A 20,995-nucleotide genomic window follows, 5' to 3' on the forward strand; every position below is an offset into this window, starting at 1 on the left:
AACGACAACAACAACAACAACAACAACCAAGTATACATTTTGTCTGAGTTTACTTCTTTCAACAGCAACAAATATTTTAATGGTCATTTAAACGCTTTATCAGATAATATTAATAATAATAATAATAATACTAATAATAGTAGTAATACTAATAATAATAATAATAATAATAATAATAATAATAATAATAATAATAATAATAATAATAATAATAATAATATAATAATAATAATATTTTTTTTTTTTTTTTTTTTTTTTTTTTTTTTTTTTTTTTTTTTTTTTTTGTTTGTTGCTTTAGGTCTCTTCCAACACAATTGAGGTTATATGAGAGACCGCTGAAACAAAAAAACAAGCAATCTAACAAAAATAGTACAAATGTAAATCAAAATCATAACCTAAAGATATCATAAGCTAAATTATAAATAACCAAGAACAAACAGGCAGAAGATTTACAGAAAAAAAAATATCCCCTGTCAAAAATACAATCACAAACCAAAGAAGCAGGATAGGCTAGTAAAGAGAAGAAGAAACGACATCACTATCGGATCGTACACCCATGCGAACATCATAGGTATACGATTCAAGGGTGATGCTCCCATCCAACCACCCGCTAATAATAATAATAACAACAAAAATATAATAATAATAATAACAACCCAGGCCTGTAAATGGCTAGTGAAAAAATTGAACTTTTCGAGGATGAGAAAATAGACCAACCAAACCAAAAAAGTGGATTAACAACACAACCCAGATATGACACACATGCCATTCCCAGTGCCTCAATTTTCCTCACAGCAAGAGAAGAAATCGCCGTTGGTGTCTTGTCTTGAATAGGAAAAATAATTGAATTAATAAATAAATGAAAAACTACGGTCGTGCGAGAATAGATGAAAAGAGAATCGGTCGTAGGCCTAAGGAGCGAAAACTTCCGATATAAGCATTCATTCACCTTTTCATTCTAAGAAAAATATTTATTTCACATTCATATTTTTCCGGTTCACTTTCAACCGGATAGAGATAATGAACTAACTGAAAAAAGAAGAACGGAACTACGTGTGTGTGTGTTGGTAGCAAAATAGAAAGAAACGGCCCGGTCCCCAACACGCTATGTGTGTTAGTTGATTACTGACTATGTTGTGTGTGATCGAGGACTCGCAAATCCGAGCGACCGACACTAACTAGCTATGTGCAGGCAGACACACAGTCTGTAGGCAGACAGTAGGCAGTGAATACGTATATACGTCCGGGGAGTGTGGAGGTGGTGATAATTATTGACAAGATGGAATGCTGTCTGGTTTGTTTTGTCTTTGACGAGATAAGTACAATGTTTTTTGTTTTATTTTAATAGACTCTCGTCGAGGCACAAAATAAAACACTTTTATTTTCTTTTTAGTTGGTTCTGTCTTTTGACGTTACGAATATATACTTTTTTAATATGATTTTTTATTTTTTTATTTATCTATTTTCATTTTTTTTAAATGTCAGAATTTATAGAGCAAAATTGTACTGTCGGAATTCCGACAATTGTTGGAAGATTTACAGGCCTGACAACAATAAAATAATAATAATAATAATAATAATAATAATAATAATAATAATAATAATAATAATAATAATAATTCTTCTTTTTCTTCAAGTACCAAGTCTGTGCCAGACATTGGTGATCATGGTACGCCATTCAATAATAATAATAATAATATTAGTAATAATAATAACAATATCAACAGCAACAACAACACAATCCCAACTCCAAAGAACAGTCCGATGAAAACAATAGCATGTTCTTCACTAAAAAGTGCTACAGAATTCACTTGTTTACATTAATCAACTCAAACCATCTAATCAGTTATAAACACCTAAAAAAAGGTCTCCTTTTATTTTTAAATCTTTATATACATATGTAGATCTAATATAACGAATTTTGAATATTACAAGATGATTTTGCCAGTCCTGGCCATGTCATTAAAGGATGTGCACTCCAACCTGAACATAACAAACTCACATTTTACAAATATATTTAAAACAAACATTTCTTAGTCCTTTTTCCCCAACTAAATTTTTTGTGTGTATGTTACATCAATAAAAAAAAATCCAAACGACACCCCTTAAGTCTATATGCTACATCAATAAAACAATAAATAACACCAATTAAAATTCTGCGTTTATGCTACATCAATAAGCGATCTGTAAATATACATATATGTTACATCAATATAACGATCTGTATAAAAAATTATTTTCACATTCCAACGAGTTTGTTGTAAATATAGGTTGGAGCATCTTCATTTAAAATCTCTTTCGTCTTGCTCGACTGGTTCATTTTGCAGAATTTTAAAAGTATCATCTTCCAATGCAGAAGAAGAAGAATTGGTATACAATTGCAATTTTGCAAAACTAGGAAGCAATAAAACATGATCTGAAGACATAGTTAGGCTAGAGTTGTATCCACTTTCACCAAACTTTCTTTTTGAATTTGACAACTCTGTATAAAAGTTGTCGTTTGCACTTTTGACATAATCAATTTCATGTAAATACATTGCACCTTCAACGTTGCCATCACTTGGAACAAACGTCATCTCTTGTGTCATTCTATCGTCACTGGCAAATTCTAGCAATTCAGAATAATCCTCTGATTCTGTAGGCACTTTGTTTTGAGTTTCACTACCAGTCTGATTTGCTTGACTTAAACTTGAGTTTCCACTTTGAAGTAATAAATCAAAGTTTGGTGTGTCGTTGGATCTAACTGCAATGAAATGCTCATGTGGTAGCCTGAGATCACTGCAAGGTCTAGAATTGTCATTGAATTTATTTGTTGATTTGTCAAAGAGCATTTGTCTATTGTAACATTCCTCAGATTCCCTCCTTTTTTCTAATTTAGTGGCAGACGTACCGGTAATCTGTTCTGTGGAGTCGTGAGTATTTTGGGTTTTATGTTGAGATTTATAGAAGCTTTTGAGATTCGAATCCAAAGCATTTGGGTAATATTGTGTAGGCATTCTAGGATTGAGGATGGTTCCTTGATGGCAGGGATTTAGACTTTGATTTCGGTTACACATCCGATTTGAAGATGCTGCAGTGAAACGAGGTGCTTTAGGTCGAGCTCCACCATGGCATGCAGATGAACAGCGTCCCACCACCTCCTGACTGAGTTTGAAGTTTTGTTGTGTTGACAGAGATATTACCTGACCTGAGTGGTTATATTCCTTGGAAGACATTGCCTGGCATGGTGGGTTAAATCCCCTGCCACAAAACTCATTTAAGGAATCCTCGTCTGAATTAAATTTTTTCTCGTGCCTTTCCTGATAAAATTTTTCAATATCTGTTTGATTTGACTTAGAATGTGGTTTAAGATGTTTTGCATTATCTTTCTCAGTAGCTGCCTGATCCAATTGAGGCCAATTTTGCACATGTCTCTCAGTAGGTGATTTGTTGTAAACCTCTCTTTGGTGAAGTTGATTGGATGCTTGGACTGATTTCGGACGAGCAACTTCACTGATTTCACACTTATTCTCACCTTTGACTTTTGAAGTTAATATGAAATCTCGATTTACACCATTTACTCCCACGGCATCAATGCTGTCAAATGATTTTGGAAGTCTTCTAGTAATATTAGAGTTTTGCTGAGGAAGAGCATTGCCATTGCCAACTCTCTTTGGCTCATAACTAGAAGTTGTAGTTGAATATGTTTTGGTATTATTATTATGCAGCCAGACGTTTTCGAGTTCAGGCATGACATACATGATACCTCCCATCCCATTTCTTTCAGAGTCTTGATTTGATATATAGTCAGATACATTACAATAGGTATGATTCATGTCAGAGGTAGAATATGTGTTACATTTGTAATCAGATGTCTCCTCTTGAGTTTTTTGGACTAAATGACCAATGTTTTTATTTAAAGGACTTGCAAGAGTAACCTGCTGCGGTGCAAAAGATGGGTCTGTCATTTTCTTTGAAGAAACATCATCTTTCACTTTTGAATTTTGAGCACTTGATGACCTTGGATGACAATGGTCTTGTATTCTCAAACATAAAGCAGCGTCTGAGCTTAAAGCAGATCCAGCTTCAGATGCTTGACAATTTTGAGGATTATTATCTTCTGCCTCAGGCTGTGTCACCATCACCGTCAAAGAGTGCAAACATCTAGTCTGCCATGCCTGAAATGAAAAATGTATCTGTGATTTCTTACACGAGTAGCAATTTTTCAGGCAAAGATGGAGAGGTAACTCAAACTGTAAAGAAGACAATCTGTGATTTGTCTTATGCAGTAAGTCTTGAATTTTGACATGGAATTCCAGGTGGTCTTTCATCCTCTGGCTTATTTCCTCGAAAGGCTTCTGAAATTCTTTGATCATCCAAGAGTGGGTAGTAAAGATGTAGGTCATTCTATCAAAATATTCCATCATCTTTTGTCGTCTTCCATAATTTAAAAGAATAAGATGCTCCAGGGCAGACAGAATGTAATGATAACTGTTGTCACTTTTATCGATCTCGGAATTCTCACCTAGATCAACAACATTTTCAAAGAGTTTCTCGTGTCCTTGTGATCTCAACTCGTTGAATGCAACATAATCAAAATGGCCTGCAGGAATGGAATCAACTTCTCTGGAGTTGGGGTCATTTTCTACCTCTCGATTGAGGATCATGAGAACATGGGCAATGTGGTGATACAGATGAAATTCCAGGTCATGCTCATTACATACTGCCTTCAAAATGTCTTTAGCTGCAACTGCATCCATAAGGGCTTGGAAGAAATTGCCACTGTTTGGAGAAAAGAAAAAAGCATTCACTGAAAATAAAGTCAATTCCAGTTAAAGTAAACTATGTTTTTTGTTTTTGTTTTTAAGGGTTTTACGGCGCTTGCAACACATTTAGGTTATATCACCGCCAGTAGAAAGGAAGGAAATGGGATAGTCAAATTCTATAATTACAATTAAAGCACCAAAAAAAAGTAAGACAAAGGGGAACTGGGAACAAATAGGGATCAAATGTAGATTCCAAGAGCATACCATCAATGTACTTAGTTTGAGATCACCTATAAGTCTCATCCGGTCACAAGCACAAGATCCAACTAAGAGGAATACACTGAACTCTTACATTATACATTCAAAATAACAAATAATAATACATGACAGAGAGATAATGTACAAGGAAAAAAATATCACCACCCAAAACAATAACTATGCATATGACTGTTTCCCTCCCAGCCAAGGACTCCAGCCAGGCCCAGGACTAAACCAAGTAATCTCATTCCAAAACAAAGACAGAAAGCAAATTGGAAAACAGCTATAAGGGGATAGAAGACACAGTAAGTACCAACCTGCCCACTATGGGAGGCCAGGAACCCCACCCAGAAAGTAAATTATGATCAGAGTCCATCAGACTTACAAGGCCCAGACTTTATATCCCAGTTTCTGTAACGTGAAATAGACAGTAGCAGTTGCTTGCTTTTCTTTGGATAGAGCTGCAACAAAAAGTGATTCTGGCCTCTTTGTGTATGAAACGAATGCTTAACCATCACGTCTCCCAATGCATTAATAAATTTAAAGTACTCCTTGACCGCTATAAGGCACATGGAGCAGGAGTTTAACCTGGTTTCTATTGTGTTCTATTGTGTTTAACTGATAATAGCAACTGCATGCTAAACCATAATGTCACTGTCCATCCTATTTAATATCTGTAAATTTCAAATGGTAAATGCAACACCAATGTATTACGGTATAAAATATGCGTTTTTGTAATATTCTTTCAAATGCTATAAAGCTAAGTTGTGCGATTCACTGTTAAATTTTGAGTAGAGACACGATACACACATAAAGGATAAGTGACAACAATACCCTCAACTCGTTTTTTTTTTTTTTTATTACCTTGCCATGCAAACCTCAGACTTGTGGAGCAAGGTCAAGGCTGTGTAGTAACATTTCCACTGGTCATTATTTCTTTGAATGTCCAAGGCCCTTTCCAGCAACTGTCTTGCTTGTTCTAAAGAAGAGCAGACAAGCAAGGGAATAACAAGATAAACAATCATTACAATTTTATTATCATTATACCCCTATTTTAAAAAAAAATAAATTTGTCGATCATTTCCTTTGAGATGGAAGCATGGATTAAAAGATCCTGATAACTCAGTTGGTAGAGCAGTCGCTTCCCAGCAAGGGGACAGAGATCGACCCCAGTTGAAGCGAGATTTTTTTCTGGATTTGGTGGAAATTACTTTCCGATAGACTAGCATCCTATCCAAAGGGTAGCAAGCATTTGTTATTGTTTGTTTCACACTATAGAAACTGGGATAAACTCAGGCTCCATGGTCTGATGGCTCTAAAAGGACTACATGTGTCATCAATTGTACTTAAGGATCTGCACAAAATAGATGACATAATTACACAACTAGAGAGAGACAGAGAAAGGGAGGGGAATGAAGCACAACACAGTAAATTTAGAAGCTCCATCCACAATATTTGGCAGAGATAGACACAAACAACGTGGATCTAATTCCATGAATAGTTGATATTTTAAAGTCAATTTAATTGTTTTGTCTTCAGCCTTCTTAATCTAATGACTTCCTTGTTTTCTGAATGGTTTGGGATGAGAAGGGGTGTAAGAATAAAAATGAGATTAAATCACGTTTACTGGTTACTGGATACTAGACAAGCTTGTGCGGCTATGTGGTCTTGTGGTATGACACTCACTTTCCAATCGGAAGGTCCTGGGTTCGAGACTTGCTCTACGCATAGTTGAGTAATTGGCCATTAACAGCGTTGTCTCTGGCGGAAAAACTTGTAATATCGCCTAACAGGCGAGAGGTATGGCCTATCTCAATTTATCAAATTAATATATAAAGTGTTGCTATTGGTTCTTGGTTGTATATTTTTACATTTTTGTGCATTTGCATATATATATATATATATATATATATATATATATATATATATATATATATATATATATATATATATATATATATATATATATGTATACATAGATTCTCAACTTTGTGTTTATACATTTTTATGCATGCCACAAATTTCCATTTTTTTGGATGAAAAGTATAATATATATATTATTATTATTATTATATTATTATATATATTATCTATTATTACAATATTATTATTATTACATTATTATTATTATTATCATTATTATTATTACTAATATCTGAAATGTATGTCGCATAGATTCGGGATTGAGTTGGAAGTTCGAAGGGCTAATCTGATTTAAGTTGTGATGATTGTGTGTCTCGCATGACACCACGGTTAGGGGAGAAGTGACAGTCAAGTGTGAAGTGGTGGGAGAGGGGAGCTCATCCAGTTCCCGGTCAGTATTCCTATTTATGTCTATTTGCAATTTTGCCTAAGGTAATTAATTTACATTAAATTATCATTCTTTTTTTGTTTTAAATTTCTTTTTAATATTAAAGCTTCAAACAGCAGTATATGCATCTTACCCATTGTTTTAAGGAACCACGTATATATTGATAAAATGTGCCTAAATTTTCTTTGTTAATATTCATTTTCAAAACAATTATCATAAACAGATTTAAAACCAATATGCAAAAGAAAAAAAAAAGATCCTATGGTTCATCCTCATCATTATTATTAATATTTTCATTTTATATTGAATAGGCTTACTTACACTCCACCACATTTATTTACCTTTGTTTCCGAACTCAAACTGTAACATGGAAATATTATTGAGAGGAACAACCAGCTCTGTCGGACAAAATCTTTCCAAATCTTTCCTCTCTTTATAACAAGCATTGTAGTAAATTAGTGCCTCACGGTTATCACCGATGCCTATAAGAAACAGATTAATAAGTTTACATATCTAAGGGTTAATTTAATTTACTTCAAAATTAAAATTATTAAAATTAACACTCTCTCTGTCTCTCTCTCTCTCTCTCTCTCTCTCTCTCTCTCTCTCTCTCTCTCTCTCTTTCTCTCTCTTTCTAACATTCTCTGTTCATTAGAACAGTGAATGAGCAGAATGATCAATGGGATGCAAGGAATTTCAATACAGTAAAAATCGGTTAAACCACAATTCAAGGTATCCATTTCAGTTTAATAATAAAAATAAATTAAATTAAATTCCCTTTATTCATTGCATAGGGGAAATTTATATCTAGGGTCTAAACAGGCATCAGCCGCAGTGCAGCACTGCAGATTGAGATAGGGCGAGGTGACTTGCTCCAGGCCATACAGCGCAGTGGCAGTTAATTGAACTCAGTACCTTTCAGGCATGAAGCAAAGATCATATTGACAAGCAGGAGCAGGATATTGGATTTTAGTGTGCGCAATCAGGCGCATTGAGAAGCAATGGGTTATAAGAAAAGAAATAAAGAAGGAAAAGTTTTTAAAAACTATTTTTTTTAAGGAAAAGAAAAAAAATGAAACAATAACCAGAAAAAGAAAAAAATAAAATAAACAAAAACGAATGAGGTAGACATGACTTCGCAGTTAGTGAAGAAATAGAGTGAGGTTTGAAGTAACAGGATGATGGGTTCCTCGCAATGTACACATCTTTCAAAGTGGAGAGGCTGTGTCATGAGCAAGTGCCTAGTCTCTAGTTTGCTATAGTGAGGGGTGGTGAATGGAGACAATAGAACCATAACCCTCTCTAGTGTACTATGAACAGAACACATTAGGTAACACTCTTTGTAAGAGTTACAGATGATGAGATGGGAATTTTTGTCTTCAGTTATTTGGCAATTTCTTTTCCGTTTAACGATAATTTGATTGTAGTTGCTTTCGGTTTATCGGTAGTTGATTAACAAAATCAAAAAGGAAAAAAAATGGCCAAAATTTTGATTTCTTTTAGGTTTAGCGATCTTTTCTTTTGTAGAGGCTTTAGAGGATTCCATTTATCTAGTATTTACTGTACTTTATTCTTGTCCACCCTAAAATAGCACCCCCTCCCCCCCAAAAAATTAAAAATATAAAATTGGCAGTTCTATGAGTGTAATGAATTAACTGACCCACCTCTCTGATAGGCAAGCCCCATCAGGTTGTAGACTTGATCCAGAATTGCATAATCGATTCCTTTCATTTCAACCAGGCTTTTCTTCAAAAGGATTAAGGCTTCACCATTACGTCCTGAAGGAAAAAAAAAAAAAAATGAACAAAAGATCTAGTTTTTTAACAATATTCTCCATTCTATGTTTGAAAAAAAAAACAAAAAAAACAACAATATATGCACGGATTATACAAATGAGACAAATTACGTAGTAAGCCTGTTTTAACCTTGTGACTTCTGCAAAAACAATGAGACCAGTGATTATGCTTTTCTCAAACACATTCATCATTTCAAGCTGTATCGTCTTATCCAATCATTTTCTGAACAAATTTATAACACTAATGTGACATGTAAAACATCTTTTGTAATAGCTTTCAACAGTCATGACGTCACTTCCCTCGTAATGACGCATGGTAACTTACTAACTGGCTCTAAACTATCGGAACAAATGGCGGATGCCCTTATAAAATATTTCTCAGACGAGCATAAAAGTATCCAGAGGAGAAATACATTATAAATATGATCATGGTTTGACTTTTATACATTCTGATTACATGGCATATGAAAAGTTCTAGCCAGCATGAAGACTAAAAAGTACCAATTTTCTTTGTTTAGGACCACGATGGCCACCGTTGCTGGGCGACGTGACATCAGACTATTGAATCCAATTGTTATCTCGATCTTATTTATCCACTGTATTTAAGAGGGAGGGATGGAAGAATATATCATCTATTCCATTAATACCCAGGGGACTGACATTGGAACTTTTAATTGTTTTTCCTCTATGAATCCCGCATTTCCCACAGTGCAACAGTGCTGACCTGCGGCTGACACCTGTCTTATTTTTGTGTTTTTGAAAGAAAAAAAGCAATGTATGATCTTCCCCTTGCAAAATTTAGGTACTGTGTTTGACATGCAACCACCTCAATGCTTGGCCTTGAGAAAGTTACCTCGTCCTAAAGCTCTTTGAATCACTGTACTGGAAGCTGTTGCCCGAGTTCCATCGGTCATTATCATAATAATAATAATAATAATAATAATAATAATAATAATAATAATAATAATATTATTTATAAAGCGCCTTAAACGAAGTCTCAAAGCGCTGAAAAAAAAGACTAAGAACACGTTTATCCATGGAGATAAATACAGATTTGTATTTTATTTCATCTAAAGTATTTTAAAATGTATATCTAATCATAAGAACCACTGATGAATGATGAATTCCATTCCCTTTAAAAAAAGAAAACTGGATAAAATTATAAGCAGAGGAAGCAATAGTTATATTTTGTAATGAAACTATGAATAAACAATGTTGTAATTATAAAATCCATTTTTAAAAAATAAATTAAAAAATAAAATAATAATAATAATAATAATAATAATAATAATAATAATAATAATAATAATAATAATAATAATAATAATAATAATAATAATAAAAACAACAGAAAACAATGAAAAATAAAAAAAAGAAAATGATGGAAAAGTATCAAACCTGTAAATATCAGAGGCATGGCCATGTTGACCACCAGCCTCATCATCAGATCGTTCTTGCGTCCTTGTGAAACCAACATATGGCTATCCGACTCCTGGTTTAATTCCATGGTCATCATTTCTCTGCCCTCTTTCACATAACTAATTGAAAAAAAAAAAAAAGAAAAAGAAACAACCAAATAGTGAAATGGTTTCTGATCAAACTGAAAAATTTATTTGAAACTCATCTCAAAATCTTTTGTTAAATTCATTTTCATCTCTCTGGGTACTGATAGCTCAGTTGGTAGAGCACTCACTTCACTTGTAAAGGGACAGAGATTTTGATGAAGTCGAGTTATTTTTCTGCCCCCCCCCCCCCCCCCCCCCCCCCAGCTTCCCCTCCCACGCCCTTGTCCACCCAGCAGTGATTGGGTAGCTGAGTCTTGTTAGATCTGGTAGAGATTACTTTGCCATGGACTGGTTCCACTTCTGGAATAAAAATAAGATTCAAAATCTTAAAACTTATAGTTTTTACAAAATTTAGTTATCCCAGACAAAGCATCTCATTAAGTCTGATGAAAAGACCACAGAGGTAGCAAAAATATTGACTCCAGGTGAGGGGGGGTTGCTAGTGTCTCAGCTGAGCGGATTACTTTTGATTCAAATACCTTAATCGCTTTCTGTCTGATCAAACTGATAACAATTAGATCTAGTTACCCATTCACTACTGCATTCATCATCTTTTAAAAATTAATTATCTCGAGTCCGCTGTGATTGAAAATCGAACAAATTTGATTTTCCATTCATATGAACTTGAGAGAGTTAAAACAAATGACTTTAAATCTAAAATCACAAGATAAGTTATAGATCTTCTTTCAGAACCAACTTAAACATCAGCCATAAAATTCACAATTTTAATTTTATCAAAATTTTTTTGCATCTTGCAATATCTGGATTCCTGGGTCAATTCTCAACAGTGGCCAAGGCTTTCAAAACATTCCTCCAATATACATGCCTCCCTGAAGAAGGTTGCATCAAGGGATTCAGCCATGGTTTCGCATGGTTAATGAGATTTTCATTTTCGTCAAATCGTAATCCTGCCAGTCAGGAAATTATTCAGATATCCAAAGTGGTCCTCCTTTGGCTTAGTTTTGAGGAGGGTTGTCATATTTAAAATTAAGTGCACAAAAAGTGTGCAGCACGTTCTAATGGAATTTTGGGGGAATATTCAAAAGGGGAGGACAAACGTAGGTCTTTTTACAGAATCGAAAAATTATGTTTGGTTCCTTATTTATGTCAGTTTTTTTGTTAATTCTGAACAGATCCTTGTATAAACATCTTATTATGAATCTTCAATATGAATTATTTGACAAAATCTTACAAAAGAGATAATGCAAATTTCCCTTGGTGGTGGAGGGCTCTTCCATACATGCTGTACAGTTGTGCCAGGTAGAAAGAAGCCCCATCATTCTTAAGGACACTGATAGCAGATTTGAAGCGGGCCTCTGTGTTTTTCCAAATCCTACCTGTTTGGTGAGAAGATACGAAGAGTTAACCAAACTCACACAAAAAAAAAAGCCAGAAATGAAGCTTGCTGTTTCAAAAACAATAATTTTCATGACAAGTCTGATGTAGACTGCCTAACTGCCTTTTTACAGTTTGGCCATAAGGTTTTCACTTCTGAAATTGATTGATAAATATAACCCCCAACTTGTCAAAAAACTCTTCGAATTGTACCTTCTGTGAAGTCTAAAATTTATGAATTTTTGACAAGTTGGGGATTTTCGGGCCAAAAAAAAAATGCATTTTGTCAGTGTGCAACAGATATATAAATTGTAAAATAGATGGGAAAAAAACAACATTTCTGCCTCTTTTATGAAGGTGACATAGCCAAATGGATAAGGCAAATATAATAGTATGTATTGACCAAAAATGAAAGGTTTATCGAGACAAATCTTTTTTGAGTAAACTGGTAATAGAATTACAGTTAGGTTGGCAAGTTCCTCGTATATCAATCTGTAAAAAATAATTTTATAATTTTTTTATTTGCCGGTTATTCTTTGCTTGATGTTAAAAATTTAACATTGGCTTAACAGAACAATGTTGACCCCCAAACCGATATTCTTTATCGAGAACAAGTAGAGAAGCCGCAATATTTCCAGAGAAATAAAGGCTATTATGAACAGGCATTCATCAATTATACTCATTATTATACTGTGTTGTGGAGATAAACATAGACAGATGTGAACATAAGTGCATGTCAATCGAGACAAATTTTTTTTTTGAGTCAACTGGTAATAGAATTACCCAAAAATTTAAGACAGGTTGGCAAGTTACTTGTATCTAAATCTGCAAAATATAGTTTTATCATTCTTAGATTTGCCGGTAATTCTGTGATCAATGATTAAAAATTAACATTGGTTTTAAGGAACAATGATGACCACCTCCAAACCAATTTTTAAAGAATAATTGATAGATTACAATTACTGGAGAGTATCAAGAGAGGTTTAAAATTATCTCATCATTTTTTGTTGCGGATGAAATTATTATTACTTGATAGTATCGAGAAAGATTAACAATTACATCATCATTTTTTGTTGTGGATGTGCTAGAATCATGTAGAATGAACTATACTTGCAATGAAAGCTAACAGATGTGCTAGAATCGTGTAGAATCAACTATACTTGCAATGAAAGCTAACGGATGTGCTAGAATCGTGTAGAATCAACTATACTTGCAATGAAAGCTAACGGATGTTCTAGAATCGTGTAGAATCAACTATACTTGCAATGAAAGCTAAAGGATGTTCTAGAATCGTGTAGAATCAACTATACTTGCAATGAAAGCTAACGGATGTTCTAGAATCGTGTAGAATCAACTATACTTGCAATGAAAGCTAACGGATGTGCTAGAATTGTGTAGAATCAACTATACTTGCAATGAAAGCTAACGATTGTTCTAGAATTGTGTAGAATCAACTATACTTGCAATGAAAGCTAACGGATGTGCTAGAATTGTGTAGAATCAACTATACTTGCAATGAAAGCTAACGGATGTGCTAGAATCATGTAGAATCAACTATACTTGCAATGAAAGCTAACGGATGTGCTAGAATTGTGTAGAATCAACTATACTTGCAATGAAAGTCAACGGACATTGTTGTGATGGACGATATTTTGCATCATTTTTTGATATTTCCAATACCACAATGAGCCCATAATGAATTGGGTCATCAGATCTGCAAATATGTGCACATCTGTTACAGTCCAAACTGTGTAAGATGGAACCAAATGGGGGGGGGGGGGGGGGGGGGGGGGGGGGGGGGCGAAATCCCGTTATAAACTTTATTTTTTGTCTAAGGCTGTAAACTGAGTGTATTCATTATCAATTCTGCTTTTGCTCTCCGTTTGACCTTTTCTCTCGATTCCTGAATCACTGGGAGTGCCTCTTTTAAACAACAGCAAATGGGGTGCACACTTTTTGTTTTCCTCCTGAACTGGACAGGAACTGAACGCCAAGGCTTTATCTTGGAATTAAAATTTCTCTCCATTTTCTTCTAGAACAGGATGCCAATTTTGCATTTTTAATGCCGTTTGACATGTTTTGTTTTTTTGTTTTTAAGGGTTTACAGCGCTTGCAACACATTAAGGTCATATTAGCGCCAGTAAAAAGGAAGAAAATGGGATTGTAAAAAGTTCTAGAATTACAATAAAGCATCCAAGAAAAGGGAAGACAAAGGGGAATTGGTTCAAATAAGAAACAGGTGTAGATTCCAAAAGCACTCTATCAAAGTACTTAGTTTTAGATCACTAAAAGTCTCATCCAGACACAAGCACAGGTCCCCGCTAAGAGGAACACACTCAAATGTTTTACAAATCATATATAATATAAAGAAAGCATAATACAGTGCATAACAGAGAGATGATTTACAATGAAAAAAATATCATCTCCCAAAACTAACTATACATTCGACTGTTTCCCTCTCAACCAGGGCATATGGCCAGGACCAGGACAAAACCAAGTAATCTCATTCCAAGACAAAGACAGAAAGCATGTTGGAAAACAGATATAAGGGGATAGAAGACACAGTATGTACCCCCCCCCCCCCCCCCCCCCCCTGCCCACTATGGGAGGTCAGGATCCCCACCCAGCCGTTTGACATGAAAAATTTGGGTTTTTTTTTTTTTCTTCTTCCAAATCATTTCATTTCACTTATTTTATTGACAAATCAATACTAATATTACAAAACATACAAATTTTTTCCTTAGCTGTCAAGAAGCCATTAAATTTTCATTAAATCAAAACAGCGGGATAAGAAAATAAGATTTATTTAATCTTTTATGTGCATCTTAGTAGAGTAAAAAGATGTCTGGAAATATTTGGCAGTTTGTTATATTATTTGGCATTCTTCTGTTTGGCATTATTATTTCTCCCAATTTTTCCAATTTAATTTCCTTAAGAAAATGCAATAAAGAAGCTACTTTTAAGACAAATATTAAGACTTATTTTGTTGGGAAATATTTGATAGATTAAAACCAGTTTCCTTTAAGGATTATTTTTCATGATATGAACGTTTCAAGCATGTTTTGTGGGCCTATGACGTGTTATTGGCGCTTTGATGTTTGCATTGAAAAGGCACCTAGAGCTGTTTGTATATGAAATAGGCGCGATATAAATGATCAACATTATTATTATTATTATTATTATTATTATAATTATTATTATTATAAAACTTATTAAAATTATAATTATTTATATAATAATAATAATAATAATAATAATAATAATAATAATAATAATAATAATAATAATAATAATAATATAATATATATTATTATTATTATTATTATTATTATGATAACTATAATCATTATAATAATAATAATAATAATAATAATAATAATAATAATAATAATAATAAATAATAATAATAATAATCATTATTATTATTATTATTATTATTATTATTATGATAACTATAATCATTATAATAATAATAATAATAATAATAATAATAATAATAATAATAATAATAATAATAATAATAATAATCATTATTATTATTATTATTATGATAACTATAATCATTAATAATAATAATAATAATAATAATAATAATAATAATAATAATAATAATAATAATAATAATAATAATAATATAATTATTATTATTATTATATATTATGATTATTATTATTATTATAAAATAAAATAAATCTCTTCGCATTGACCCCCTCCCCTTTTCATCCAAACTGGACATATTAGCAAGTCTGATAAACTAATGCCATTATGGGCATGATTTAACATTGCTGCAATGGACAATAATTTGCATTAGTTAGAGATTATTTCCTTTACAACAATGAGCCCAAAACAATTAAGTTATCAGAATTGCAATTATGTACACATTACATCTAACCCAATAACAACACTCACCACCATCACCATAACCGGATTAGGATACTGTTCGAACTTGATTGTGAAAAACAAAAAACAAAAAAAGCAAACACTTTTTGTCAACTTGTCTCTCTCTAAATTATCCTATGAAAATCACAAAACTATTTATTTCACTAGTTTTTCACACAGATATTTTGTATTTTATACCAAACATATTATAAATTTGACATTGATCAAGAATCTAAAGAAAAACGAAACTGTTTATTCACCCACCTGTCCCTGACTCAAAATTTGAAATAAAAAAAGAAGATTATTTAAATTTATTTCTAATTTCAACAACTTTTTGAGTAGACACATAGTCATAGTTCTTGATATCAAACCTATTGAAAATTTGACGCTGATTAAGAATCTGAAGTCAAAACAGCAAAATTTTAAAACAAATTGACCACTCTTTTACACTGTTATGTCCCCGAAACGCCTAATGCTAAAAAAAAAATACATAATGCATGGCATCGATGACTCACCGGATGTTCAAGAACTGAAAGTGAATGGAGTGAAAATCATATCCCATTCGTTTTTCTCCCATTTTCATGCTGATTGGGGGATGGGTCAAACAGAGATTGGAGAGGAAAATGAATGCACTGTTTGCAGCCTATCACAGGTTTTCATTTTATTTTTTTTTTCATGAACGGCCATGAAGTGAGCAGCACAATGCTAATATATCCATTTCCACACCTTCAAAAAACATTTCTATTAGATAACACACAGCTAACGATAGATACCTATGTGTAATTTTATTTTGATAAAAAGCAGAAACATGATTTTGCATTTTTCGTCCTTTTTTTTTGTTTATTGGTTTGTCTTTGGTTTGTTGCTGTTGTTGTTGTTGACATTGCAGATGTTACGCTTTATTTCAACTTTCCTTTTAGCAGTTTCTAGACCAGCATATGATGCATTCTACAGTTGTAAAAAGAGTCCAAATGCGAGAGATATTGACACTGACACAGGGACTTGCATTCAGCTTTAATCTTTGAGTCAATTACCAGCGATTCACAGGCAATTTCAATTCCCTGACCCATTAAATCGATCTCCTTTGTATCCATTTGTCAACATAATCTATTAATGCATTCTCACAAACATAAACTTTGCCCTAATTTCACTAACTCATATGAATTTGCACTGAATTCCAAGCCGTAACCATGAAATCGAATTTTTAATTCCCATCGCACAAGCTGAATGACTACCACCCTATGAGTATGAGAGCCCAGAGCCGAAGTGGTAACTAGGTGTGATGTCCTGTTGAGATCAACTTCTATGCAAGCAGTCTTGTGTCTGGTATGGAAGACCAAGATAAGATGTGTTTGATGCGAGTATACAAATGCCACCATCCCAGCGAAACTTGTTTTCAGAATGGCTGAATGTAAAGTTGTCATTGACAACTGCTATAATATGTAATGTATTGTGCGGCCATGTGGTCTAGTGGTATGACACTCGCTTTCGGATCGGAAGGTCCTGAGTTAGAGCCTCTTTCAGCGCATAGTTAGTCCTTGGAAAAGACTCTTTACTCACATTCTCTCACCGTACTCAGGTGTAAAATGAGTACCCAGCCGTTAAAAGTGTTGTCTGTCCAAAAAATTGTAATATTGCCCAACAGGCGTCATGTCCTGTCCTAAATGCTAAATGTTGCTGTTGGCCAGGGACCACTTGTAAAGCGCTTTGAGCACGTTTAGTGGATATTGTGCTATATAATAGCTCAATTTAATGAGTAAAAACTGAACTCATACAGGTTTTGACCATCAGATAAACAGTGACGCAACTCTCACTAGCAAGGGTGATAAACTTCATTTGCTTACTGCTAGCCTAGATGGGTCATTACTTGGATATAAGGATCCGATGTCAGGTAGTACAGTCTTTCTCCCACTGACTTAGGAAACTCCATTATATTGAGAAAATTGCTTTGAAAGACGAATAAAATGTATTTAGTGTTTACCATAATGATCAATGATGCGATCCGATGTCAGGTAGTACAGTCTTTCTCCCACTGACTTAGGAAACTCCATTATATCGAGAAAATTGCTTTGAAAGACGAATAAAATGTATTTAGTGTTTACCAAATTGATCAATGATGCGATCCGATGTCAGGTAGTACAGTCTTTCTCCCACTGACTTAGGAAACTCCATTATATCGAGAAAATTGCTTTGAAAGACGAATAAAATGTATTTAGTGTTTACCAAATTGATCAATGATGCGATCCGATGTCAGGTAGTACAGTCTTTCTCCCACTGACTTAGGAAACTCCATTATATCGAGAAAATTGCTTTGAAAGATGAATAAAATGTATTTAGTGTTTACTATAATGATCAATGATGCGATCCGATGTCAGGTAGTACAGTCTTTCTCCCACTGACTTAGGAAACTCCATTATATTGAGAAAATTGCTTTGAAAGACGAATAAAATGTATTTAGTGTTTACCATAATGATCAATGATGCGATCCGATGTCAGGTAGTACAGTCTTTCCCCCACTGACTTAGGAAACTCCATTATATCGAGAAAATTGCTTTGAAAGACGAATAAAATGTATTTAGTGTTTACCATAATGATCAATGATGCGATCCGATGTCAGGTAGTATAGTCTTTCTCCCACTGACTTAGGAAACTCCATTATATCGAGAAAATTGCTTTGAAAGACGAATAAAATGTATTTAGTGTTTACCAAATTGATCAATGATGCGATCCGATGTCAGGTAGTACAGTCTTTCTCCCACTGACTTAGGAAACTCCATTATATCGAGAAAATTGCTTTGAAAGACGAATAAAATGTATTTAGTGTTTACCATAATGATCAATGATGCGATCCGATGTCAGGTAGTACAGTCTTTCTCCCACTGACTTAGGAAACTCCATTATATCGAGAAAATTGCTTTGAAAGACGAATAAAATGTATTTAGTGTTTACCATAATGATCAATGATGCGATCCGATGTCAGGTAGTACAGTCTTTCTCCCACTGACTTAGGAAACTCCATTATATCGAGAAAATTGCTTTGAAAGACGAATAAAATGTATTTAGTGTTTACCATAATGATCAATGATGCGATCCGATGTCAGGTAGTACAGTCTTTCTCCCACTGACTTAGGAAACTCCATTATATCGAGAAAATTGCTTTGAAAGACGAATAAAATGTATTTAGTGTTTACCATAATGATCAATGATGCGATCCGATGTCAGGTAGTACAGTCTTTCTCCCACTGACTTAGGAAACTCCATTATATCGAGAAAATTGCTTTGAAAGACGAATAAAATGTATTTAGTGTTTACCATAATGATCAATGATGCGATCCGATGTCAGGTAGTACAGTCTTTCTCCCACTGACTTAGGAAACTCCATTATATCGAGAAAATTGCTTTGAAAGACGAATAAAATGTATTTAGTGTTTACTATAATGATCAATGATGCGGAGTGGATTTCTGTCTTAAAATACGTCAAATGGCAGAGGAATTTTAGTGTTCGTTTTCGCGTTCAACAGGTTCCATTTTAGACAGACAGTCAAAATAGAAGAATTTATGTTGTTGTTATTAACATTATTATTATCATTATCATCATCATCATCATTATTATTATTATTATTATTATTATTATTATTATTATTATTATTATTATTATTATTATTATTTATTATTATTATTGTTATTATTATTATTGTTATTATTATTATTGTTATTGTTATTTTAATTATTATTATTATTTTATTATTATTATTATTTATTATTATTAATTATTATTATTATTATTATTATTATTTATGTCAGTAAGATTAACAGTATTATATTTTCTTTTTTTTAAATATGCTCAAATGTGAAAGTTTTTAATTAAAATATTCAAAATAACTTTGAGCATTTATATAGTGCAATATCCCCTAAACGCTCTCCAAGTGCTTTACCAGTACTCCCTAGCCAACAGCAAAACTTAACATGTAGGACGAAACATGACATCTGTTAGGTGATATTACAATTCTATTTTTTAACAGAGACAATGCTGTTAAGGGCAAGGAACTCGATTTACGTATGAGTTCAGTGACAGAATGTGAGTAAAGAGTCTCTTCCAAGGACTCAACTATGCACTGATCAGATCGGGATTCGAACCATGGAGCTTCCAGTATGGAAGCAAGTGTCATACCACAAGACCATATAGCTGCTGGAGGTCTGGGATCAATATACAAACACCACAAAAGTTTATTATCGAGCTAGAGCTAGACGTTAAGCTATGCATGAGCTCTATTCTCAACAGGGGTGTTTTATTAGTTTTTTTATTGATTTGTGTAAATCCTTTTCTTTGACTCATATATACGTATCATGGTGCTCTTACTTATCACACTTTTAAGGTATCTGCTGGAGGACGCAACAATTTTTTAAAAGACAAAATAAGAGAATTCGTCAAAACTGAATATATAATTTCTATAAATAGTTTTGAAAAATCAATAAAAGGATATAATGAATTAATTAATTGGGACTTAAAGGACTTTTGTTCTTAGAATATGTGATTTCAAGACAGGCATATTCAATGAACCTATGTTAGATTATTCTCGGCATAACTTTCCAATTTAATAACTATAAAGAGATTAATGAAACAAAGCAATCAAATTAATGAACAAAACACATGCAGTCTACAAAATTTGGTTAACTATATTTAGTTTTATTTCAATGCCATGCAAAATAATTTTTGAAAAATAGAAATAAGAAAGGAATTTAATATTTAAGAATTTAATATTTAAGAATTTAATATTTATTAGTAGACAACAGGATAAATAAAAGCTCAAGCACAAAGCATCACACAAGGCAAAATATATAAATGATAAAGAAAATAATGAAAAGCAAAACAGCAAACACAACAAGCTAGAAACAAAAGGTCAAATACTTTTGTATCTAAGCAAAATAGTCTATGAATAGTTTCAGGTAGTCAAAATAAGAAACTCTTTTAAAAGTGAATTCAAAATAATTTTATATTGTAATAAACCTTATCATTCACAATACAGTTGTTTATGAATTATGATGGCCGAGTGGATATGGCATTGCACTTACACTGGGAGTTTCTGGGTTCTAGTCCCATCTTTTT

General features: G+C 33.1%; 1 protein-coding gene across 2 annotated transcripts in view; it reads right to left on the bottom strand.

Moving 5' to 3' along the window:
• Positions 1-1,625: 1,625 nt before the first annotated feature.
• The window catches only part of LOC144979636 (uncharacterized), a 45,311-nt gene continuing 25,941 nt past the window's right edge, over positions 1,626-20,995 (bottom strand). For both annotated transcript variants that reach the window (XM_078926449.1, XM_078926450.1), the window contains exons 7-12: positions 11,867-12,007; positions 10,508-10,647; positions 8,979-9,092; positions 7,656-7,796; positions 5,868-5,982; positions 1,626-4,761 (exon numbers count right to left, since the gene is read on the bottom strand). In XM_078926449.1, coding sequence (XP_078782575.1) covers positions 2,283-4,761; positions 5,868-5,982; positions 7,656-7,796; positions 8,979-9,092; positions 10,508-10,647; positions 11,867-12,007 — 3,130 coding nt within the window. In that variant the 3' untranslated portion in view covers positions 1,626-2,282. The remainder of the gene's footprint in view (positions 4,762-5,867; positions 5,983-7,655; positions 7,797-8,978; positions 9,093-10,507; positions 10,648-11,866; positions 12,008-20,995) is intronic.

Source organism: Berghia stephanieae, chromosome 9, assembly GCF_034508935.2.
Source record: "Berghia stephanieae isolate SIO BIC M18660-M18661 chromosome 9, UCSD_Bste_1.3, whole genome shotgun sequence".
NCBI lineage: Eukaryota > Metazoa > Mollusca > Gastropoda > Nudibranchia > Aeolidiidae > Berghia > Berghia stephanieae.